Source organism: Glycine max, chromosome 13 (assembly GCF_000004515.6).
Source record: "Glycine max cultivar Williams 82 chromosome 13, Glycine_max_v4.0, whole genome shotgun sequence".
Lineage (NCBI taxonomy): Eukaryota > Viridiplantae > Streptophyta > Magnoliopsida > Fabales > Fabaceae > Glycine > Glycine max.
The window spans coordinates 14,237,675-14,264,253 of NC_038249.2; the positions used below are offsets into that span (position 1 = coordinate 14,237,675).

The following is a 26,579-nucleotide window of genomic DNA, read 5'->3' on the forward strand; positions in this document are numbered from 1 at the left end:
AGGACCTTTCTTCCTGTTATCTGTTTTTTTGACTTGTTCAAACTATGAAAGGAAGACCGTGATATAAAAATGAGACACGATACATTAAGGTCAATGGTTTTGATATGTAAGATTGGAAATATCTTGTACCCTTGTTGTTTAAAAAATGGTGAAAAATGAAAACAAGGTTTTGGCCATGATTGTTTGAGCTTTTGTCTTGTCTGCACAATTGGGACTATGTTGTTGGCATGCACAAAAAAGAATCAATCAATAACCTGCTTTTCCCTCTTTGAATTTCTTGGTTTTTTTTTTTATATAAATTACTATTACGTGAAGGTGAGGTTATTACTTATGATCATCTCTTAGATTTTATATTTTCGTCAAAATCACATTAATATGAATTTCTGTCAAATTTCATTTTTTTTTCTTTTCGACAAAATCATAGTAATCACAGTATTCCGGATTTCACATAGTATTCCAGATTTCATTTCAGTGAATATTTAGATTATAAATTCTATTTATTTTTCGGTCGATTATTTTTAATTAGAAACATTTATCTTAAGAAATATTTTTAAAAAATTACGATTGAGATTGTAAATAAACAATTGTGTTTCGTAACTGGTAAGTGGTAACATCATTTGATCACCAAAAAAAAAGAGTGGTAACATCATTTTTTGTCGTGTAATACTTATCTTCTCATGACTGAGTGAGGGGGTGGAGGGTGCTTATCTTTTGGACGGTCTTGTACTTTAGCGGTAGTGCCACTCATATTTTGTTCTATTAAAATAATAATAATAATTGAATATTCTATTGACATATGGACTTTACTTACTGTTCTTCAGCATGTTCCAACGAATCCATTTTATTCATAATATCACCTCTGCCAGATTTTTAAACTAATAATTTTCACAAATTTTAAGTCCAGCAGCTATATGAATGTTTGATTTCTAAGCTCCGCAAGCATGTCAAAGAAGCAAGCATTATTAAATAATTTGAAATCTGATAGTGAAAAGGCAACTAATAGTTGAATTTGGCCGTTGCATATATATGACAATTTATGTGTAGCCAATACAATTTTTTTTTACTGATGTAACCAATAGAGTTTTTTTTTTTTTTTGCTCATGTAACCAATAGAATTGAAGCATATATAACTTCTTAAGTTTATATTCTTATCTGGCCAAGTGTAGACCAAAGTGCACCATCTGAAAATTTAAATTGGTGAAAGTCAAGGTGTAAAGGTTGAATAACTTTTATTATATAGAAATTCTTTGGGTGTATGGCTGTAATTATGGCAGTGTATAATTCTAACACTTGGTAGAATAGCAAAAGGTTATCAGCAGAGTGACTAAACAGTGTTCATGAGCTGCATAATTAAGACAAGTTATATTCACCATTTTTAGTTACATGATCTTGTGCACTATCATGTTGCTAAACTGTTTACTTCTTCAAAGTTGACTTTGGTTAGCTTCTAAGATTAATTTTATTTATATATATACTCTGTATTTCTTTAAATCTGGATTTCTTAGAAGGTTTTTTCTTCATAACTAAATTTCCTAACTAAGAGCTTAGTTAGTTGAGTTGTGTAAATGAGTTATTTTAAATTTTCTGTTCCTGAATTTGATTCATATAAATAAATAAATAAGTTAATTTTTTTTTTGTTACCTTCTAAGTTTAATTTTATGTATAGCCTTCATTTTACCCTTTAACTATCATTTTGATAAACTATGTATTTCTTTAAATACAGCTGAAATTACAGATTTTGGTCTTGATAAACTATCATTTTATTAACATACATACATGCATCATATGACAGAGAAGCAATCTCTAATATTAAGTAATGAACAAGTAATTTGTGAGAGTGCAACTTATTTTTGTAAATGTAATATATATATATATATATATATATATATATATATATATATATATATATAAAACTTCGTAACAAGTAGAATATTTGTTTGGTGGCTAGACATAATTTCACAAGTTTCAGATGACATAGAAGCTTCAAAGTCAAAGCAAATTTCTCGAGAAGCTGATGGAGATATAAGGGGACCTATAAGGGATAATACATCACTTTCTTCTGGAACGCTCAGATTGAAACAATCGTCTCTAGGCGGGGTGTTGAAAAAGAATATGAGGAAGAAGAAACAAAGCCAAGGTGATCAGGTCTTCTATTAGCAATACAATTTCTGGTAACAAGATAAAAAATTGTAATAGGATTTGGTTGAAAAATAAGAAGGTGGAGGAAAAACAATTAGTGGGGGAAACAAATAACATGGGGGTCACATATGAAAGAAATAAAGAGGATATGGTTAACGAATTAGTTAATTTAGAGAAAAGAGATCAAAAAAAGTTATAGAAGGTCTAAAGAGACAACAAAGTGGAGGAGTGTGACACGCTCTACACCAATATACATATTTATATAATAAAATATATAAAAATGCGGACCATACACTGTTAAGTCATGTTATTCTCATTAGGTAAAATCATAGGGAGACCCCTTAGGGCCATACTGTTTTGCGAGAATACTCCAACTATGTGGGATCGAAACAAGCTTAAATGAGCACTAATATCATATGTATTTACCCCCAAGGTCTAAACTCTGAATATTCCATCAGATTACTCTCTTAATTGAGGTCCAACCCAGAAAGCATTTTAGCACACAGACTCTATCTATGAACTATACATAACACACGACTCATCAATTGTTCTCAAAATAATTTTAATTTGTCACGCCTCAAAGTGATTAAACTCATTGGGTTCCCATAATGAATTCCATCACGATATTCATCACGCATTAACTCATCGCCCTTAAAGGGTCTTACATCATAGCTCACAACTTAATGCACACAATATCTCAATACACATGTATCTTACAATTCATTACATATTCAATTTATCACTTACACACAATCTCAATTACAATTTCATGATCCCAATATAACAATTTATTATGCTAATATAGTAAATCTTGTCCAAAATATAAACAAATTGTACAAAAATGTTTCTCACAACATGGAAAGTAAAACCCATCAAACAATTTCACATAATCATATCAAAATCAAAGGAATCAAAATCATAGGTTCAAAAAAAAGAAAACACTCAATTTTATCAACCAATTGTCTCATCAAAAATAACAATCTCATAATTATAATCGTAAAGGAAGAATTACAATACAGTAAACATCCCAAAATAAACCTCAATTTAATCCTCTAAGGATTCCTACACATATTCATTCTAACCCCAATTGTGATAAACTCATCCCTTACCTCTAAGAAGTCTCACGTGTGTAGTCCAACAGCGATATCGTCATCTCTAGTGATTGCCTAAGATTCCTCAATCTTTTCCTTTGGTTGCTCTGCTAGGAATTGCAAGCGTTAGAGAGAAGGAGAAGGGATTGGAGCCTCCATTTCACTGTCTCTGTGCGAGGGACATTTCTCTCTCCAAAGACATTATTTAGTAAATCCCAACGGTAGAGATGTGTAGAAATGAGTTCCAAACTTAGTGTTCAAATTTCACGATGATCTAACGGTTAATGAGTCTGAGATTGTAGTTTTACTAAGACAAATTTGAGTGTATACAGGAAAAAGAAGGGGGTTTGGGAGAGGGAGATGGAAAAACGAAGTTGAGAGGAAGAGAAAACATAGAGACGTATTGTACATATAAAAACTAACCTAATATGTCTATGTTTATAGCTAGGGTACTCTCAATCTATTATTTACTCTATTTTCCCTTTATTTTATTATTTTATAAAAAAAGAATTCTATTTTACTCCCTATCAAATGAATAAAGAAAACATCATTTATATTGTCTAAGAACATATATTTATTTTATTTACCTTAAAAACATTATTTTAATTAATAAAAATATTTCTCCTTATTTATTTAATTACAAAAATCTCATTATTTTTCTAAAACTCTGTTTATTTTTAAATAAAATTATTTTTAATTTATTTTACGAAAAATGAGATGTTATACCCACTTACATCCCTACTATTAATAAAATAAAAACCTATAATATCTATTTATGTGTTTAGATAAATGAGAAAAGTATAGCATGAAGGAGGATTACATTATATTGGACTTAGTTCAATGTGAAATAAAATCAGACCTCCAAAAATACAAAAACTTTCTTTCCCTCGCAACTGTGCAAAGAGATTGTCCAACAGAACTACACCATGGCTACTTCGCGCTCCAACCAGCTATGGTTAGATTGAAATTTCAAGTTTTTGGCTTAACGCTCACTCACGTTCTCACTTGCAACTCTTTCTCGCACGCACAGTGGTACAGAGCGTCTCTCATCTCTCGCGATTCTGATTTTCAATTTTTATTTCCCTAGCTTGTGTTTCATTTTTTATTTAATTAATTTTTGTTTTTTAATCCGTTGTTTGCTTTAGTTGATTTTGTTTTTGATGTAGGGTTTCATTTTATATTTCTTGTTTGATTTTGTTTTGATTTCTTAGTCATCTGATGTGTGTGAGACGCTCATCTTGACATGGAGTCAATTTTAGTTCATTTGATCTTTGAAGCAGGGGCGGCTCAAGGACTTTCATAATTTTATTACCTTATTTGTGAAACTTAAATTGTGTTCAATATTGATGTTGAATATACAAAAATTTTGCTAACTTCTTGGAGATTTTTGTGTATAAGATTGTATGATATTTCTTATAATTGTAAGAGAAATAAAAAGATGCATGTTGCATTGCAATACGAAGGGGTTGTAATTTGAGATTTTATTTTTGTATAATAAGATTGTATAATTTTTCTTATAATTATAAGAGAAATAAAAATAAAAGAAAAAATAATCTGAGATAAAATGAGTGATGTGATGAAAAAATTAAAAAATAAATTATAAAAAATATTATAAAAATAATATAATTTTTATGATTAGGTCAAAATTGGACTCCAATAAATTATAAAAAATAATGTTTATTTATACATTAGTTAGACTGAGTTAGGTTATGTGGAAATTGATTATTTATGTTGTGGATTAATTAATATTTTTTATATCCAGGTACTGTTTTAGATTTTTTATTTATGTTTGAGATTAATTAATATGTCCAGACATTGTTAAGTTTGTAAATATAAATAAATTAAATAAAAATTGGACAATTTCTGAGGGCTAAACCCTCGGTAATACATTCGGGTTTTTTTGCAATACTTCATATAATATATAAAGGAAGTAAGCTTAAATGATTTTAATTTTTATTAAAAAGTTAAATAAGAATAAATTTAATAAAATAAAAACTGTGGAGTGTGAATAGTATCACAATACAGGAATGGAATAACTAAAAATGATTTTAACTTATTTTTTTAAAAAAGCATAGGTAAGGGTTTAGTAATAAGTTAAATAAAAATAAGGAAAGTTAAATAAGGATGTATAATGTCAGCAGTCAAAATCAAATAATATTTTTCGAGATGTTTTAAGAAAATAAAAACATTTTTAGAAAATATAAAGTAACAACAAAACAAAACTTTCATGTAAAAATAAGTGGGGGGAAAAGCCAGCAAAGTCAGCAAACCTTATAAAGAACCAAATACAATTTATAATTGTCTCTGTAGAGCGTAACTGTTTGATCAATCCAATCCCCTGTTTTCCTCTCTATTTACTACAATTCACTGACTTCAAAGGTAATTGTGATTTTATAGATTGCAATTTTTTTCGCATAAATATTCAAAACAATGATTAATTCATATTAGCAAATTGTAATCGGTACCACGCTTTGATTGAAACCGTGAGTATTGTTGCAGGGTGAAGATAATCTACCATGGAACCAACTTCCGTTGCTCTTGCCATGGAATGGAGCATTCAACTCGAAATGGGTCTCCGTTCTACCAAACCTGGTCAGTTAATTCTCTTGTTTGTTAAATATTTTTTGTCATTGTGTTCAATTTTATTCCATTGGAATTTTGGCAATCCAAACAATGGTAACCCCCAAATTATTGCTCCATTTCACTGTGTACCATTAATCCATACAAAGTCTTATAGTTAAAATTGATCTAGTTTTTGTGTTTTGTTTGTTTTTTTGGTTATTGGAATTTATCACTGTCAGGTGTTCCTGTCAAAGCCATATCAGAAATGGAGCCTCGCCTTCAGCGATGGAGTAGAGAGCCTGAATTTGGCATTGCTCCCTATGCCATGTTTGGTCTTGTTCCAGGTGAAGATAAGGTATTTGCCAATACCATCCTCTTGCGCCTTGCTGATGCTTTTAGGGGAGGTGACATAGAGACCAAACTTTCAGTTGTAAGGGTTTTCTTGTCTGAACGGAAACACCGCGATAAGGAGAAGAAAAAACAGTGTAAAGGGTTGCTGTCAGAGGCCAGAGTAGCTAATCACTTGGAGTTGTTGAAGAGAGTGAAATCTGTTTTTGATAGTGGGGATTTGAAGTCGAAGGGACTGACTTTGGTTCTGTTTGGTTGTTGGGCTGATTTTGTGAAAGACAATGCTCAGATACGATACATGATATTTTCTAGCCTTGTTTCTCCTCATGATTGTGAGGTAAAATAAGTGTCTTAGTGTTGCTGTTGTTTTAGATGTCTAATTTCATTCATGTTTTTCTACCTTTGTACCTAATCATGTTTTCTAATAATGTTTGAAAATTAATTGTCATGCTGTTATATTCCAAGTTAGAAACTGCAGTCTTAATTTGATTTACATGACTATACATGGATGGATTGGCACTTGGTAGTGATTGCTTGATTGGATATTGTTTTTTCCCTTTGCATTTCATAAAATGTGGATGATGATTGCCTTGGAATACTCTCCTAATTTTCTTTCATTCTAAGTTCTAACCTTATTTGAAGACACTTCTATTATATTTGAATTGATTAATTTTCTATATGGATACATCTGAAATATTGGGCTGAGATTTTACAGGTTAGAGCATCTTTGTATGCCACTGGGTGCATTTGTGAGATATCAGATGATTTTGCATCTATTTCAGTGGAGATGCTATTTAATATAATGAATTCATCTTCAGTGTCTTTGCCTGTAAAGTTGGTTGCAGCTCGAGTTTTGGCAAAATGCAAGTCCTCTTATTCAGTTGCTCATAAAGCATATAAGGTATTTTATCATTTTATATTCTCTGACATCTATTACACTTTTTTTTTCTCATTAGTAGCTTCTTTTTGTTAAATTATGTGTTTTGGGTGATTTCGTAACTAATGTAGTAACTAAGATTGTTTCATTTCCATGTACTTCTATAACTATGATTATTTCTATTTCTGTGTATCTATTTGTCTTCCCTCACTTCTTTTTTCTAGGGTTGTAATTAACAAAATACGAAGTGGAAACAGTGGAAAGAGAGGAACTGAATACAAAGATGAAAGACCTCGAACATTTTTTATTTGTTGAAGTGGAGTTTTGATTTTTGGAAATTGACTTGTCCACTTTATTATAAATACTTCTTGACATTGCGTCTCAACCAGGTGTAATATATTATAAAACTAAGCTTTCACTAATTTAGCAATGTGTTATCTAGTTCAATTTAATCAAAAGTCTGGGACTACTACTTGGGGGATTATGGAACAATATATTTTGGTACTGCTGCCTTGTTGCCATAGAGCAATTAGTTAGACAATTGATTTTTTGTTTGAAACGAAAACCATGACTTTATAATATGATAAAAGACGCAACTAATTCTTATTGTGCTGGGCTGATGTTTTTTCCTCGCCCCATGGATCCCACACTATTTGTGCCTTAGGGTCAGTATCCACATTTAATAGTGTTGTAAAATAGCAATGCAACAATTGTTAAGTTTAATCGACCTAAAGAAATTTGTTACTTTTTCTTGTCTATTTAGAGCAATCACATATTTGGTTTTCTGATGTGGTGATTGATTTAATGCAGATAGGTATGGAGTTGGTACTAAATTCCTCAGATGAAGATTTTTTGGTTGCCATGTTATTGTCACTCTCAAAATTGGCTTGCATTTTAATTCCTTTTATCTCCTATCAGGTATGTCATTCTTATCCTATTATATGATTTTGAGCATCCTAGTAGAGTAGGAGGAATGAAAGCCCCACTTCTTACTTCATCCTAGTTTTTATTTCTGTTTGAAAGATTTTATGTGAACATTGCTCAATGTCGTTGTCATATCCCTTCAAATGACAAAGTAATTCTTTTAAAGTTGTCAATAGTATGAAGTTTGTGAAACTTGTTGCTAGATTTTTTCCTTTGAAAAGGGTTGGTAAGCCAGTTAAAGTTTTTTATAAAATAAAGCACCACACAGCTAGCTTTAGCATGAATAGATGATAGTGCTATTTCAAATATTTACAATGGTGCTTTCCTTGTGTAATATATTTTTAATCATTTGGATTCAGGTGGACTTTCTTCTTTCTTTTCTCAACCGAGAAAGAACTTCACATGTACAAGACATGGCATTAAAATGCTTGCATTTTTTATTCAGAAGAGGATTGTATGAGCACTCAGATAATTTAGGTCTAATTCGTGGGTTATTTTCCATAATGGAGGAACCTGAAATTTCATTGGCCATGCAATATAAAGCTCTAAGGGTCTTGCATAAGGTTTGACTTTAGTACCTCGCAAAATGAAATTCTCATTTTTATTTGTTATGATTTATGAACTTGTTTGGCATGCATTAAATGATTGGCAGGTCCTTCTTTCAATTCCACCTTCTTCACTTCACATGGAACTTCGTGAATTTGTCAGGCTTCTAACTGTGGTTGAGAATGCAAGTCAATATCCAGCCTCAAGGAAGAGTTATTTGGCAATTCGTATTCTGGCAGATTTGTGTTGTAGGACAAAGGATATAGCAGATATTAACAATGTTTTTTGTTGTTCTTTTCCATCACATGTTATCTCCCTAATCAAAGATCATATCAAACTTTTGTTGATGCCATTGTTGGAAGGTTGTCAAAATGATTTGACGATTTGTCAAGAGCTCCAGGGTTTGCTAAAGATTCTTCTAAATATTGTTGAAAGACATCCTAATCTTGGTTCTTTGGTACTTGATAGCTTAAAACAAGTGATTCAATATCTTGTGACTGTTGCATCTGCTAATTGTGCAGTAACATCAACTCTTTCGGCCATAAATTTTATAGGAAAAGAGCGAAATTCCTTTATTTTAAAACTTCTCCACAAGATATACAGATTTCTGATAGTCTTCCAAGAAAATCTTTATATAGTTGGTGCTATCAATACTAAATTGTCCAGTGAAGTGAATATTTTGGTTGAACTTGTGTGCCAGTGTAGCTTAATTGATTGCTATACATATTCACTATACCATCTGCTATTTCACAGTCAACCTATTTGTGATGGCTTGGTCCATGAGAATGATGAAACGCATCTAGCCAGTTGTTGCACAACATTTGTAAACAAAGTCTTGATAGGAACAAATGGCTGGACTGCTTATAAGGTTGGTGCTCATGCAGCGTGTCAGGGTGAATGGTTGCTAGCTACTAATATATTCAGGACATTAATAGAGAAAGTGAAGTCTGATTCTTGCTGTAGCTGGTTAAAAGCATTATTTCATTATGCTCATTCTGAAGGAAAAATCCAACTTCTTAGTCAACCAAAACAGGGAACCACCTCAATGGAGTTGATGGAGACTATAAAATTTCCTTTAAAATCATGTGATTACAAGGGTGATACATGTCCAAGACTTGCTAGGAGTATCAATGATTCTAATTACTATGATCAGCTTACTCAGTCTCATGTGGCAGTTTGCTCTTCCTTGAAATTTTTAGAAGCGTCTGTGACAAGTTCTCAAGCATTTTGTTTTCAGAGGTGGTTTTTATCATTAAGAGCTAGAGTGTTGGAAAATTTAGTGGGTGTGCTTAAAGCTTTGAGGGAAGTTTCATTGAATGTAGATCAGAATTTCAATCAGGTAGAGATTGAGAGTAGTGATAAGCTTCAATGCCTGAAGTCTTATCAAGATATTACTCAAGTTTCTTCACAATTGTTCAGACTAGTAGAAGAGTTTGATCTACTTAGAGCATCTTTCATTGGGATGGACAGTGAAAGTTCTGCAGTCCTTGCAGCTCATGGTCTGAGTTGTTCAATATTAGCATTTGCAACTGCTTTTGGAGTGTCTAACATAGACCAACATTCTCAGAGAATTTTTATTGGTAACAAAACCTCTAATTTACAGGCTTTGACAATACAAAATTTAAGGAGGCTATTTTGGAGTGTGGATCATGAAACCAGAGCAAGTTTCTCTTCGCTGTTGAATTATTTTGACCCAAATAAGAACTGTTTATCCCCACTGCCTAGTTACCAAAATTTGAACATTGGTTATAAAGACAAAGAGGTGCTCAATGTTTGTAGTTATGCCGTCTCTGGTGCTGTCCGCTTGTTTGAGAAAATTGCTCCTCAGTTTACCGAGAACGCTTTATCACTAACTTCCAATACTTTGATAAAATGGATGCACATTCATTTTCGGCTTCCCAAGTACTTCTTCAAAGTAAGGTACGTGTATTAATTATACAATGGTATTAGTATAAACATTTTAATGAAAGTTTAAATTCTAAAGAACATCAAGACTACATCTACATGTATTTTTTATTATAATGATCCTGGCTTGGACTATTATGTTCTCCTTTAGTTTGTCCCTTCTCTGTCTTCTTTTTCATATCAAAATGAATTTTATAGCTATAAACTATTGTTGATAGGAATTGATGAGTTTACTTTTGCATACATTGTATTGGAGTCTCAAGAAATGGTTTCTCAATCATGATCTTTAGTCTGCTAGTATTACCGAATTGGTTTGCTTCAGTGTGCTAAATAGATATTCTCTTTGTTGTGCATTTAGTGCACTCTGATTTTTATGATGTAGCCTTATCTGCAAAAACTAGTGTGGACCATTTTAGTTCTTATTTTAATCAAAGCCATGATTAAGAGTTGGCAATTTGGTGTTTGTTTATTATGTCTCTTATAAGTATACAATTGACAAACTGCTAGTGTTTTATTTGCAAATTATTTGTGCAGGCCATTCATTGGGTCGGAGCTTTTTGTCCACAATAAGGACTCTAGTAATGGGGTTGATATATCTGTTTCGCAAGGTTCCCACCTAACATTGAATATTTGTCTTCAATTGAAGAATGTGCCACCAAAACTCCTGGTTAAGTCAACTAAGTTGTACTGCATCCTTCATTGCAGTACAGTTTTCCATGTCCCATGTGGACAAAGAAAAGCCCCGGAAAACTCACTGTTTGGATATGAAGCTTGGAAAGATGATGAAATTGTTGAACTGAACCAGAAGTTGTTTTGCCATGTCTTGGATAGTGCGGCAGGCCAGAGAAGAATTGGCAGGCATAGTAGGGGCCATGGTAATAGTAGGGCTGTGGAGACATTTATGGATTTTAGACCTAATGAGAAAGGGCAGGGGTTTTCACATTGCTCACTTGATGTGTCTAACTTTCCCTTAGGTTCTTATAGAATCAAATGGCATAGCTGTTTGGTCGATAGTCAAGATTCCTATTGGAGTCTCCTTCCTTTGAACTCAGGACCTGTATTTTTTGTTATAAAACCCAGGGTTGGCTAATCTGCTAAGAATTTCATAAATTTTATCCATTAAAATAAATACTATGCACATCAAGTATGCTCACTTGCTGGCCAACTGATCCCCAAGGTTAGTCCATTGTTTTTTTTTTCTTCAAAATTTCTGCTTCAATTTATGGCTACAATTTGATCATGTTGCTGATGATATCACCTATCTCTTTAGCTGTTGTACAGTGAACTTGGGCTCTTCCCACTTTGAGACTGATTTTTAAGCTATTGCTCACTACTATGATTGGGTACTATTTTTAGAATCAAAATGGTCACCGTTCAATTCTACAACAACTCATTAAGGTGTGTTCTTGAACAGAAGAAAACTTTTCAGTTATTATATAATTTTGTGTCACTTGTGACTGCTTAGCTGGCTTTCACTGATTCTGTTCATTGGATGTGAACCATCAAAGATGGCTCTAATTTGGGGAGAAAGAACTGGAATTTATAAATACATGGGCCATAGAAGGAAATAAATCATTCATGGAAAGCTGCCTGGAATTGACAACACAGTAAGTGCATATGGTACACCACGGCTATTTTGCTACAAAATTCCATTAACTTATATTTTATATATATATATTTGAACATGGCTTTCTGCATTTTCTTGTGTTCAAGTTAAATTGAGTACTTGTTAGCTTTCTTTCATTGAGAAGTTTAGAAAGGAAACTGCCAATCATGCTAAATCAAATTTCTGTAAAAAAAAAAAATTATGCATATCTCAGAAAGGAGCAGAACACTAAGATTAGAGCAGAATGTGATTGAAAATGATTCTTCTATATAAAAAAAGTTTGCCTTAGTTAAAATTTTGCAATCACGTTTGTTCTTTCTAGTAAAGATTGCTTAAACTTACTAGCTATAATTTAGGCTATTGTATGTAATTCTTTCCTTGAGTTCGTCCTGAGTGCTGACCCTCTTGTGATATATTCCTTATTAATACGAGTGTCCACCGTGTTATATTCTTATCAATATGAAACTATGAAAATCCACTTCTGAATATCAGGTACTTCCTTCCATTCATGGTTATTTTCATATTGGCATTAGATGTTCCTCTAATCAACTGAATTTCTTGTTCATGATTGGCAGTGGCTTGCAAATCTGAGGCACTTCAGTTGCAGCTAGATGTCCAGAGGCATCTTCATGAAAAGCTAGAGGTATATTTGCTATATTTGATAACTTCTTGGCTACTATATCAGTATATCCTCATGTTCTCCAAACCTTGCAGGTTCATACTTGGTACTTCATAGTTATATTCTCTAAACAATGTTCCCTGATTTCAAAGTTTCTTTCTATTTACTTTACTGGTTGCAGATCCTACCAAGTTGTCTTTCTGCATCATTAATGGATGTTTCAACTAGGATTAATACTTTTTCTTTGTTCGCAGAATCTGACTTGTATATAAGAGATGGATTCCACATATTTCTTAGGGATTGAGCTACAGCAAAGTTTCCTCATTTGAAGCAATTGCTTGGCCTTGCATTGAAGCCTGCTGGCAGCCGTAGAGTTCAGTCATATAGTTGAGTCTCCTGTTATTCAGACTGAAATTTCAAACTGTTCCTCTGGGATGGAATAATGGAGTAGGAATAAAAGATGGAGAATCCCTGAAAGTTGATATTACTGGTTTTGGGTTGCATCTATGTACACATTTTCATCTGAATGGTAACTGTTGTCATTATGCCATAAAACATCATTTATTGGTTTAGTTTTCTTTTAACGTTTCTCAGGATTAATTGAATCTGTTTAGATTTATGGGGTGGACGGTGGAGCAGGCCAAAGGCAGAGCACGAATTTGTAGTTATAATGGTCAGAAATATGGACTGTTAAAGCAATAGAAAGTAGAAAATATCAAGGTTTTTAAGACTTCACTAAGAGATCTGTGAGAGAAACAAGAAATACATCAACTAGCATTATTTGTGGATTCTAAACATAAGCAGGAGCTGTTATAAGTTTCATTCCTGGCTCCATAGAGGCTTACATGGTTTGAACCCGTAGGAGCAGTTTCATTTAGCAGTCTCTTGCTGGCTGCTGCCATAGTAAGCTTATGAAACCATGTAAAAAGTAGGAGAAAATCATGCATAATGGGATTAACTATATAGAACAGTATATCAGTATCCCTGGCCAGGTCCATGCACTAATTTCTACCAGTAATTTCTTTGAAATCTTGGTTATTAGTAGCGTCTGTCTTGTTATTCCATCTCCAATGATTCATGTTATTTGGTTTAGTCCATGAAAGCAACTTATTTTCTTTGAAAAGTCCATATTTTTTTGTCTAATAAACTTACAATTTGTTGAGGCTGAATTATTTGAAAGTTGTTGAAACAATGCTTTCCATTTTCCCAGTGATCTATTTAAGTGATTTTACGAGCACTTGATCTTCTGTTAACTTCCCTTTGCCTTACAGGGAATTGAAAATTCACGTATCTTATCTGAATGTACTTATCTTTTGCTTGGAGATGATTAATTTGTGTTCAGAAAAGCAATTTTGTTTTTTGTTTTGCCAAGTGCAGTTGTTAATTGTCAGGGCAATGATATTAGAGGGAAATAATTTGATCAACATATCTTTCACTTAGGCTATGTGAAATTTCTGAGGGGATATGATTAAGTGGTTCATAAGTGGGATGGGAAGTAGATGTTTGGAATTCAAGATATTCATTATCAATAATCAATAATAATATATGATCGATAATTGATGATGCGTCACAATAACGAAATTGTGAAGTAATCAGACGTTATTGGAAGTGATAAAAACTTCTAATGATATTTTTTTTGGTCTAAGAAATAATTAGTCATTATTATCAACTAAGAATAACATTGTTAAAATAATAATATTTTATTGTTATATGTTACTAAATTTTTCCTTACGTATGATTGTTTCTTGAAGGCAAATAAATATACTTTACTTTTTTTTTTACATTTATGTATTGATTTTTTTTTGTTCTTGTGATTATTATCGTTATATAAAAAAAGTATAATACATTTAAAAAACTTAATTTTAACGTTTTTAATATTAAATAATTTAGTCTTCTAAAGATTCACTTTTCTAATAATACACTTTAATTCCCAGCTACTATCAAATTTTTTTAAAAAGACATCAAATAAAATTTTAAATATGATAAAATGACTATTCCCTAAGCCATGTTGGTTCATTTTATTTGTAATTCTTTTCTCATGTTTTCTTTGCAAGTTGGTCTCCACGTAAATTTTAAATTACAAGACACTATACAGTCTAATCATGTTAAATTTTTCTAAAAACGTAATTAGTGGAGGAGTTTGTTTTAAGGAATCGAAAAAGAGTTTAAAAAATGTCAACTTAAAAATATCACATGTTTGATACAAGTTTATTTTTAATAACATTAACGTAAAACACTCACAATTGTTTTACTTCTTATTCTCATTGAAAAAGGGTTGGTATATTGGATTATCATGAGAATGAAAGTAATATTATTAATGTGCATTTTATAATAACATTCTCAAAAATGTAAAATACTCACAACTGTGCATTTTAAGTTTTTGAAGGGCTGAGGGGAGTGCTGTGAGCTCACCAAAAAGAGAAAAAAATAAAAAATAATTATTAATGTTTTTTATTTTATTTTTTATAGTTGAATTATGTTTCGTATTTGTTTTAGAATCTAAGTTATTGAGCAAGCAGAGACGGGTTCCAATAAAGAAAGTATGTTAAAGAAAAATATAAAAAAATAATAATAACATTAAACTACTACACACAGCACGTTTTTTTAGACCTAATGAGAAAGGACGGTTTTTCACATTGCTCGCTGCATCTGTTTGACTTTCTTGTCTGTTTTTATAAGACCTTTTTTATATATAGAAATGAGTAATTTTGTAAAATTATCTAGCAGTATGAGTATTTTAAAAAACTATTTACTTATGAGGATGATTTTTGCCAAGATTTAGGAGGGTCACACATTATGTTTTTGTTTATTTAATAGTAGGAGGTGTTATTTTGGTTGATTTTTTTTAGGTGTTTTATATCCTATGTAATTAACCGAGGTATCACATTGGTATTTATTGATATTTATATGTAAAATAGGTATTTAATGTCAACTAAATTGATGTTATAACTATAAAATTGACGTCAAATCCTTCTTTAATAACTAGATTTCATGTCATAATTTTTACTCAAAAACCGGTGTTTAGTTTAATTATTCTTACTTTTAAGTTTTGGTTTCACTATTTTTCTATACTAAATTTTTAATAAAAATGGTAATATTTTTTATTTAGTAGAAAAAACAAACAAATATTTTCTTAAATGAAACACGTTCTAAGCAATTTTTGATTTATTTGTTCTTTTCATTTTTTTTTGCAAAATAAATCTAACACCATAAAATTTTCTTTTAAAAAGAGTTGAAGAAAAATGTACAAAATAACTAAGGATTTGTATGTAGTATCTCATCAAATTTGTTTACCGTCAACTTTTCTTTTTTAAATCGGTTTGAGCGACTCCAAATACCTGACAGTAGTGCCTCCTATTAGCTACAGATAGGATAACGCCTCCTACACTAATAAAACAGCTGAAAAGGAAGGTGTCAATAAAGTGACACCTAATGCTACAGGCCAAACAAAACATAGAAAGTATTATTCAGAGTACTTTCTACGTCCTTCGTGATGATAAAAATCACCATAACAGGTAAATAACTGTATAAAATACTCATTTTAGTAATTCGTTTTACAAAATAACTCATTTTGATTATTAAAAAATGGGTTTGTAATCAGGATTCTTTCTCACTGTAGCCTCTTTTGAACCCAAGACCTGTATTTTTTTATGAAACCTAGGGTTGATTAATATGCTATGAAATTCATAAAGCACAGCCATTAAAATATAGTACAAAACATAATAAATTTCAGTTAGATTGAATTGTTAGATGATTATATTATTCATTTTTATTTCTTTTTACTAAAAATGTTCTTCCAAATTTAATCATGCATGATAACCAAGGGTAATACTAATACATGTGCACTGTTTGGCGGTGAAATCCATGCATTAACTTGTCATATGCATTATTACTGACTCAACCTAAACTAAACCTAACAAGATGCTAAACATGATTAATGGGCCTATTCAAAAGGCTACCTAAGAGTTGGTGTCAAATAGAAGCAAATGGGAGCTTTTGTGTCTTTATCTTCCTTTAAGATGACACAGCAAACTGAATTACTCAAACCAATAATAGCTTTATTGAAGGCAAGACAGGCACCATCATAAAATCTTAGCTTCTTGTGTTAGCTAGCTTTCTTTCCCAAATTGAGTGCTTTATTTATTCTGTCGCTGCCTTCATAATTTGGGGTTGAAATTTTTGTTAATTCAATTATTTCTTCGGTCTCTAATTGTAACATCCTTTCAATTAATTTATGTCTTTAAGATAAATAATTAATTTAATTAATCAATATGAATATGCTATTTATTTGTACAATTATTTTAAAATTATTAATTTTATCTCTTTATTTACTTAATTGTTTCTTATTACTATTTGGAGAGAAAATAATTGAATAAAAATATAGAAAAAAACAATTAATATATCTAAAAATTAAAAAAAAATCTTATAAAAAAATAATTTTTTAAAAAGAATCTTGTAATTAATAACATGAGCTGTATGTAATATGAAAAGTGTACCTTGAAACAATGAAAAATGTCATAATTATGATATTCATCAAAATCATGGCCAGTGCCAAAGCACGTGTCGTATTGGGATGGAGACTTGGGTTATGCCCACATTTGATATCTGAAAGCATTTTTTTTTCATTATTATATTCTTATGAAAGGAAAAAAATAAACTAGACAGCTATTATTTTCAGAGTTGGTCTAAAAATAAAAAATTAAATGTTATGTTTTAGACTTCCTAACAAAAATTATTTATTATTAATTTTTATAAAATAAAAATGTCACATACATTAATAAAAAGATTTAACATACATATAAATTTACTTTAGGTCTCTCTTGTTGGGACCGATTAATATTATTGCTGTGCTGAATTCAAAAATATGTTTAATACTGAATCTACCATATGTTTTTCAACCATGTTAGCAAAAAAAGTGATGCAAAAAAGAAGTGAAAGTCAATAGTTTGGGTTTTGGGGGTGCCTATGATTCTAACATTCAAATTGAACTCAGACTTGGACACACACACGAGTCACAAATAACTTGCAAGACATGTGTTTGTATTTGTCTTGTGTCTGTCTTCTAACATACATATAAGGACTAATTAACTTTCCAGAGATTGTGGTAATTAGTTGACACGGACAGTTGATACATTCATTCCCCCCAAAACTTCGTACAATTTGTTTAATCTTTTGAAATATTAAAAGAAATATATCATGAATGAAGATATAGTCATTTTAAAACAAATAATTTACGGGCTTCTAATTCTTTAATCTATCATGACAAATGTCTGATTTGAAGAACGTAACAAGACCTTTTTAAATATGACGTTAACTGTAGACTTTGTTTCTTCTAACATTATTTTTTTTTTTGTCATACATAAAACAAGAAATCGAACCTTGATTAATATGTCTAATTGAAAAACCTACAGTATATTAATGCAGACTTTGTTAATAAATTTAATTTGAATTACTTTTACTGTTTGATTTGTACCTCTTATCGGTTAAAAATTTAATTAGATATTTTAAATGATCAAGGGAGGTTTAATTAAAAACTAGTTTAGATAATTTTTCAATGCAGGCAGGCTACGGGTTAGGATGAATGTAATTTTTAAATAAGAAAGAACAGTTTTTATAAGTAAAATGAGAGTTAATTATGATTTTTCTTTCTTTCTACGAAAGAGTTTTGATAAGTGAAGAGAAAGATAATAGGCTAAAATATTTACAGAAAAAAAAATGAGTGGGTTTGATCATGATATCAAGCAGTTCCTAAACAAATAAACGCCTTTATAATATGATCGTTAACCAAGTTATTAAGCATAATTTTAAGGGTTTAGTTTTGATATAATGCTGTATTTTTTTCTATTATATAATTTAATCATGTATTGCAATATACAACTAATCATTATAACAATTATTTAAGTGTGCTGAAGTGATAAGTGTAAGTGAGGAAATCTTACAATTAAGTATGAATGGAAGTTGAATGATAGATAATATATATACACTTGATGCATGTCTTAATATTTTAAGTTAGATTTTTTTTTTTTGTTCAAGGATCCTTATTTTTTCTTCAATGTTTTTTTTTTTTTTTGTTCAAGGATCCTTATTTTTTCTTCAATGTTTTAGATTAGATGTGACACCAAATTCATTTGTTTGGTTCGCTCATAACCTATCAATGAAAACCTTTCTTATGTTAAACATTAAATTCAACTTTTTTTTTATAATGTGACACATGGGAACTTATTATTAATTAACAGGTAATTGTACTCCCTTAAATACGTGGTTATATATTCAATTATATATATATATATATATATATATATATATAAGAAAAGTCGTCGAGAGAGGGGTAATGTTTCATAAAATTAATTGATAAGCTAACTGTAAGCTTATAAACTATCATATTTAATTGAAAATATTTGATAAGATTAATGGATAAATGTCAAATATTTTTTTATTTTTTTAGAAAATTAAATTAAATAAATTTTATCAGAAATATATTGTTTAAAATATTTTTTAACATTTAAATAATTTATTAATAATATTATTTTAAATCAAAAAATAGAAAAGTAATTTTCTTAAACATTGGTGCTTTATTTATACAATGACAACTTAGATGTATATGTCTTTGACTTGCATGATTACAAAAAATTATATATGAGGGTTTTTTTAGATAACAAGCAAAAAGAATGAGTGTTTTTAAATCGAATAAAAGGGTAAAATGAGTGTTTTTAATTAAATAAAATGGTAAAATTGAATTAAATAAAATAATAAGAATAAAATTAAGAAAAAAATAGTAACAACTAACTTATTAATTTCCATAAATTACTTTAAGTAAATTACCAAAATAAACTAATTGAAGTAGTTTATGAAAAATAAGTTACATAAATAAACTTATGTATCAAACAAGCTTATTTTGATATAAAAAAAAAACGTATAAACTAATCAAAAGATCAGAATTTATAAGCTTGTTAAAAGTCTTAACAATCATAATCATAATTATTCAAATACATTAATCTTTTTTCTTTAACTCAAACTATTCCTTAATGGAGAACTAAGGAAGGTATTTTAACTTAGAGTATTCCTAAGCAAAAAATTAAGAAATATATTATGATCTATTTAAACAGTTAATCTCTTCCAATAAATATTTTTTCATACACAAATTAAGGATTGAATGCTAATCACAAATTTAAAAACTATTATTTATCAATCATACCACATCATTGTTACTTGATAGATTAATCTCTAATTCTCATCTGAATTATCCAAAATACCCCAAAATAAGTATTATAATTTAATTTAAAAAAAATACTGCATTTAAGCTCAAATTATAATATTAGAAATTGTAATATTTTTCAACTTAGCCACTGCTTTTGAGTGGATGAGTAAAAAAAACGATATTCACATCAGAGTGACAAAGTAGTTGTCTTTCCAATTGTTACGACGTGTAACGCATGCTTCCCAATATAATATTTGTTTCATACCCCATCATTTCATTGTGTACGTCTCACTTCTCATTTAGACAATCCAAATTCCCATGTTTGTTAGTACATCACATCACGATTCACCTTTGGCATTGACAATGGGAAATGATTCACCAGCTAAGAAACCAGTCAAACAAAGTATATCGCAAGCTATAGGTTAACATTCTTATGGGGGTAAAATGACAAAAAAGAGTTTGTAATAAAAACATGGTAAAAAATTATTCAATTCATCCTATTATTTTTAAGAAAACAATTTATCCCTTTTACTTATTTAGATCATTAAAAATGTTATAGAAAATTAATATTGAAGACTCATACTGCATAATGGGAGTTCAAGCGTACGTAAGGCACATTGCCATTTTCGTCAACATTTTTGCTTTGAAAAAAGATTAGAAATTTTTAAAAGTTCGTAAGGTCTTATTTTATTAACAACTCTAATCACGTTAAAGGATTCAAATGGGGATTTTTGTTCATCTGATTTTTTAATATTTTAATATATTTCAACCTATTAGTGATCTCCCAATTAAAATTGATTGGATTTGATTAAAAAAATGTCTCTCGGCCCGACTTGTGCCCATCCCTCTATTGTAGATCATAATAGTTTACTTTTATATAATGAAAAGTCATAATAATTTTTTCTAATATATAAATTATATTGTAATTAAAATTCATAATATATAAATATATTTGAAATATATAAATTCTATTTTCTATTTGCAATGAACAATTTAAATTGTAATGTAAAACTATTTTTAACTTTTGTGTCAATTTCTTTTAAAAAGCTATGAAAATTAATTTAGATATAAGAATAAAAGAAGATAAATAGAAAGGAGTATGTTATGTAAAAGGGATATAACTTGCATGTGTAATTTTTTGGTCTCCATAATTTTTAAATCATTTTATCCTTAATAATATTAAAATAATAACAATAATTAATCATCTTCAATACCTTTTTTAATCCTTTTGCGGTTAACCACTGTTTCATTTATATCTTCTTTTTTATTATGAGTTATCCAACTTTGTACAATACAATTATCTATTTATAAAAAGGGAATTAAGGACAAATATTTTTTTAAAGTCAAGATTATTGTCATTAATTTTCCTATGTCAATTATTTATTTTTATTTTTAGTTATGTTATCTAGTTTGTTTTTAATTTTTCCATCTAAAGTGTCATTCATTAAACAAAATTTAGAAATTATAATTATAAATTATTATAATATATTAATTTTTGACCCAATAACATAATAGAATAATAGCGATGCAGACAACATACAACATACACGACAGCGCACATGTCTCCGCTAGTATGTATAAATAGCGATAAGAGGAGACTAGATGATTTTAAAAGATTTTTTTTGGTTAGTTACAGATGTAGTGTGTGTTTTTCACAAAAAAAAAAAAAAAATGTAGTGTGTAGAATGCACTTAAAAAAAATGAAAGATGACACTAAAAATTTCGATCTACTTGAAAGTTTGAGAGTACGAGAAGAGTGAATTTCCCGCTCTCTAGTCTTCAAATTGTAAATATAAGTTATAAGAAACAAGAAACAAATTATCAAGATGAAAAAAAAAGTGTTTAAATAAGTTGTCTTAATTAATACTATCATAAATTTAAATTTTATATTCTAATAAAACCTTTAATTAATTACAATACTCAAAATCCAATAAGTGAATACTTAGTAAATAAAATTAACAATTAAGAGTATAAAAAAATTTAATCTTGAGTAAGTTTAAAAATTAGTTATTTTTTTCTTATAATTAGCATAAAAGAAAATTTTAATTTATATATATATATATATATATATATATATATATATATATATATATATATATATATATATATATATATATATATATATATATATATATATATATATATATATCTAATTATGTTTTGCTTGTTAAAAACATGCTAAGAGAAACAGTTTGGACTGGAGGATGTAATTGTAAAGGCTGAAATTTCTTGTTGTTCAGCATTATCATCCTCAAACATGGCAGCTTTGACTGATCTGCAATCCTATTTAGTACTTTTTTTGTTTCCATCAAAATATCAAGTTTGTCCATAAAAAAAAATTATGGTATTCATCTTCTCTTAGACTATTGGATTCTCAAATTTTTTTAATCCATTTCTAATTCTTTTTATCAAATTTTTTATTCTCAAATTTAATATCTAAAGTAAAAAAAAAATCAGATAATTGAAAACTTTATCTTTCGGTCAATAAATTAAGTAAAGCATTATTTCGGTTACACTATTTTGTTTAATCCATAATTTTGGTTCTTTGTTTTAAAATAGTGACATTTTCTTAATTTTCAAAAATATGTAATTTTATTTCAATAATCAATTTTGCCTATATTTATTTTTCTCTCTTACATTTTAACTAATTAAATCATTTTTTGATGGTACCTTTAATGAATATATTAGGAATAGGATTCAATTGGACAAAAATAAAAGAAATAAAATGTATGCAAAAACTGAATATTGGAGCAAAATTATTGGTTTTCGAAAATTGGAAGATTAAATGCTTTTATTTTAAAATAGGAAGAACAAAATTGTGAAATGAGTAAAATAGAGGTACCAAAGTTGTATTTTAGCCTAAAATTAATCTTAAATATGTGAATTTCTTTTTGGAAAAAAATCCAAACTTTAATGTATGATAGAATTTAATTTTAGAGAAATAATTGTTTTTTTTAATTTTCTGAGAGAATTTTTAAAAATAATTATTCATAAATAATTTGCCTGGACTTGCAAACATTTAAAAAAATGGTTTTACTTAATTATTTAAACAAAATTATTCCTCTTAAATTCCTTCTAAAAAATATTTATCAAACATAACAATGATTTTTCACAGTTAAAAAATCAATGATTTTTTATCAATTATTTTGTTGCGAATTATTTCAAAATTAATTATATTACAATATAATGCAAAATATTAGTACAATGTAATCCTATTAGAGCCTTAACATAGATCCAACTTGACCTGATATATCTTCATCTCCAAGACATATCATGATATATAGGATTAACTTCTCCATTAAAACAAATTTTAATTTCTGATTTCCCTTGATTAAGCAGCCATCATAGAATTCTAGTTCATTGGAAGTGCTACTTTGCTTCCTATTCCAAAAACGTTTTTTACATTTAATTATAAAATGAGGATCTCTTACGTTGGTGAGCTATTTGTCAATACCTCTATCAACCCTCTTAATATAAAGTTAAGTTGAGACATGTCATGATGTATGTTGGAGAGTTCAAATACCTAACTTACCTAAACTTATTGTAAAAAATATTAAAACTTTGTCTCCATATGTCAAACTTGTGAAGCTCCCTACATTTGTTTACCGCTTACTTTTCTGTCACATCAGGAGAAAATGAAAAAAATTTAGAGGAAAAAGTTTAAAGAGAAACCTTCAAACTAACACTAACATAATAGTTCAAATGAAGTGTGCATTATGTGTAAGACTATGATCCCCTATGAAAAATGTCACCCTATATTTCAATATAAAGTCAGTCTTAACCCCTCGACTTTTCCCCCTCTCCACTCCCTTATTTATATGCGCTTTCAACGAAAGCCCTTTTCATAACTGCTTCCCCCTAACCTGATGCATTTGCTCAAAAAAATCTAATCAAGGGAAATTAACCACAATGGCAACAATATCTCGAATGTGGTTCATATTTCTTGGAATAACTTGTTTCTATGTTACTTATTCTTATGGTGAGAACATGCCTCAAAGGACTCTTTCTAGAGGCACTCATCAAGAAGCATTGCTTGGACTTAAGGCATTGAAGGCCTCTATTACTCGGCGTGACTCCATTGCTTCAACACCACCTTCATTCTCACCCTCTCCTACTCCTTCTCCTCTTCCACCACAGGTATTTCAGTCATGAAATAGATACCCTTTAATTTCCTTTTTGAGTTACCATTGAAACAGCCAATGTTTGATACTTTTCTTTTTTTGGCTAATGAAGGAAATCAAGAAACCACATGTGTACCTTGTGACATCTTATGGTGCAGATCCAACAGGCAATTCAGACAGCACTGAAGCTCTTCTTGCAGCCATAGCAGATGCAGCCAAAGGTCCAAGTGAAGGGTTCTTAATGAAGGACATCAAAGATCTTGGAGGTGCTCAGATTAATCTTGAGGGTGGAAAGTACATAATTAGCCAACCACTGAAGTTGCCTCTGGCCAGGGCTGGAAACCTCATGGTATGAGAAGCATACTTTCTTCATGGAAAGTTTATTAAAATCGTCTGATCCCAAACTATCAAGTATAATATGTTAACTTTTATAATAACTACATAAAAAATATTAATGATAATTTCTTATTAATTTATATTGTAAAATTTCTTGCAATAGCAATGCATAAATATTAAGCTAAGAATTTAATATCTTTGGTAAATTACTAAACACATTAATCTAGAACCGGAAAATTAAAATATCCACGTTTATAAAGTTTGCTTTTCGTCAACCTTGAAATAGAAAAATTGTTTTAGGAATGACTATACCCATTTAAATTTAATATTTAAAAGGAAGAAAGTCTTTTCCAAGCTTTTCTCCTTTTCGGTCAATGCTTTTTTTGTTCTTTTCTCAACAGAAGACTTTTCAAATTACACAAATTCTTAGTACACAAAGTTGCATTGCAGCAAATCAAGGCAAAAATGAAGCTTTGGTCAGCCCAAAAGACCTCAAATTTGACTGCTGAGTTTGATTTCATTTCTACTTAAACGTTGACAGATACATGGGGGAACTATAAGAGCCTCAAATCTTTTTCCACCAGATGGCCATCTCATAGACTTGTCCACCTCAGGAGAAAGCAACTCCTACAATTATGAGTACATAACTCTCAAGAACCTCTTGCTGGACTCCAATTTCAGGGGAGGGGGCATTGCAATAAAAAACTCACTAAGAATCAACATAGACAATTGTTACATTACACATTTCTCCACCACTGGAATTTTAGTCCAAAGTGGCCATGAAACCTACATCAGGAACACCTTCCTAGGTCAGCACATCACTGCTGGGGGAGACAAACATGAAAGGGACTTCTCAGGCACTGGAATAAGCCTTCAGGGAAATGACAATGCAGTCACAGATGTTGTGATTTTCTCTGCTGACATAGGAATATTGGTCACTGGTCAAGCCAACACTCTTTCTGGAGTGCATTGCTACAATAAGGCCTCGGGCTTTGGAGGCACAGGGATTTATTTGAAACTTCCTGGCTTGACACAAACTAGGATTGTGAATTCTTACATGGATTACACCAATATTGTCGCCGAAGACCCGGTTCAGCTCCACATCTCTAGCAGTTTCTTCCTTGGTGATGCCGGTATTGTGTTAAAATCAGTCAAAGGGGTTGTAAGTGGTCTCAATATTGTTGACAACATGTTCTCTGGCTTAAATAAAGGGGTTGATATAGTCAAGTTGGACCAATCAAATAGTCATTTTAATCAAATTGATCAAGTTTTTGTGGCAAGAAATGTTGTGAGGGGTATGAACTTAAAGGCCACAGCTGCAAAGATGTCTTTGCTTGGTAATGGAACCTCATGGACTGCTGATTTTAACAAAGTTTTGCTTTTCCCTAATCTTATCAAGCATGTTGTGTATTCTTTAAGTGCCAGTGGCAACACCTTCCCGAATCATGCTCTCAGAAACGTTTCTCAGAATCGCGTTGTGATCGAAACGGATGAGGCTGTGAATGCAAATGTTTTTGTCACAGTGGATCAAGGTAATGCAAGTTGAAGAAAGTTAGAACTTAGAAGGTGGTGGCTAAAAAGTTGTTGGATCAAGAAGTTCTGATTGAAGACGGAATTTTGCATAGCCTGGTTGCGAATTCTTTCTTTCTTTATTTTGGATACCATTAAATTTATGTATGTAAGCTTAGTACGAAGTTTTCAAATTGTATGTTTCGAATTATTAAATAGATTATACATTAAACTGTAAATTAAGGAAAAAAATATTTCATTGGAAATAGTTCTCATTAGTTTGAGTAAAACACATGGACCTAGATTGAATAATTTGAGATTTCCCGGATAATAGCTTTCATGTTTTAAACTTTTATAAAGAATGAAATACATATTTAATTTTATTGTGGTTATAGTTGTTAGATGTGTTGTTAGTATATTACTTACAAAAGATTAAATTATGAAATAAAATTCTAAAACTGTCAATATACTGAAATACATTTATGATAAATATATTGAAGAACAATTATAAGACTAATTTGGAAGATCAGTTTGGCAATGTCATTTGATAAATGATTTAATAAAAATATCAGAACAAATCAAAGTATTTTAAAAAAAATTTAGAAAACAAAATTGATCCCAAAAAATAAAAAAGTATTTAATCTGATGTTTATATATAATTATTTTTTTAAAAAAATGTATAAATGATGGTTAAAATAAATTGGACAATGAAGCATCACCAGATTGCATGTTATTCCTTGTACTTGTTTCCTAACATCCTCTCCCTCCACGTCCCTGGTTCTTGACTACGATACAATT

At 30.0% G+C, this 26,579-nt stretch overlaps 2 protein-coding genes across 5 annotated transcripts; both read left to right on the forward strand.

Moving 5' to 3' along the window:
* Positions 1-5,461: 5,461 nt before the first annotated feature.
* LOC100802627 (uncharacterized) lies at positions 5,462-13,352 on the forward strand. Of its 4 annotated transcripts, XM_014765278.2 has the most exons (13): positions 5,462-5,609; positions 5,730-5,822; positions 6,032-6,477; positions 6,856-7,041; positions 7,828-7,935; positions 8,301-8,504; positions 8,594-10,407; positions 10,927-11,569; positions 11,663-11,790; positions 11,901-11,999; positions 12,574-12,641; positions 12,872-13,146; positions 13,232-13,352. In XM_014765278.2, exons 2-8 carry the CDS (start codon positions 5,747-5,749, stop codon positions 11,480-11,482), a joined length of 3,390 nt encoding a protein of 1,129 aa, XP_014620764.1. In that variant the 5' UTR covers positions 5,462-5,609; positions 5,730-5,746; the 3' UTR covers positions 11,483-11,569; positions 11,663-11,790; positions 11,901-11,999; positions 12,574-12,641; positions 12,872-13,146; positions 13,232-13,352. The 4 variants fall into 4 exon arrangements, with proteins under 4 accessions (XP_014620764.1, XP_006593696.1, XP_006593697.1 ...); XM_006593633.4 differs by lacking the exon at positions 13,232-13,352 and having other exon boundaries at positions 12,872-13,189; XM_006593634.4 differs by lacking the exon at positions 13,232-13,352 and having other exon boundaries at positions 11,674-11,790; positions 12,872-13,189.
* A 10,264-nt stretch (positions 13,353-23,616) lies between these two features.
* LOC100798726 (polygalacturonase QRT3) lies at positions 23,617-26,170 on the forward strand. Its single transcript, XM_003543829.4, has 3 exons — positions 23,617-23,952; positions 24,049-24,285; positions 24,814-26,170. Exons 1-3 carry the CDS (start codon positions 23,725-23,727, stop codon positions 25,816-25,818), a joined length of 1,470 nt encoding a protein of 489 aa, XP_003543877.1. The 5' UTR covers positions 23,617-23,724; the 3' UTR covers positions 25,819-26,170.
* The last annotated feature ends 409 nt before the right edge of the window (positions 26,171-26,579 follow it).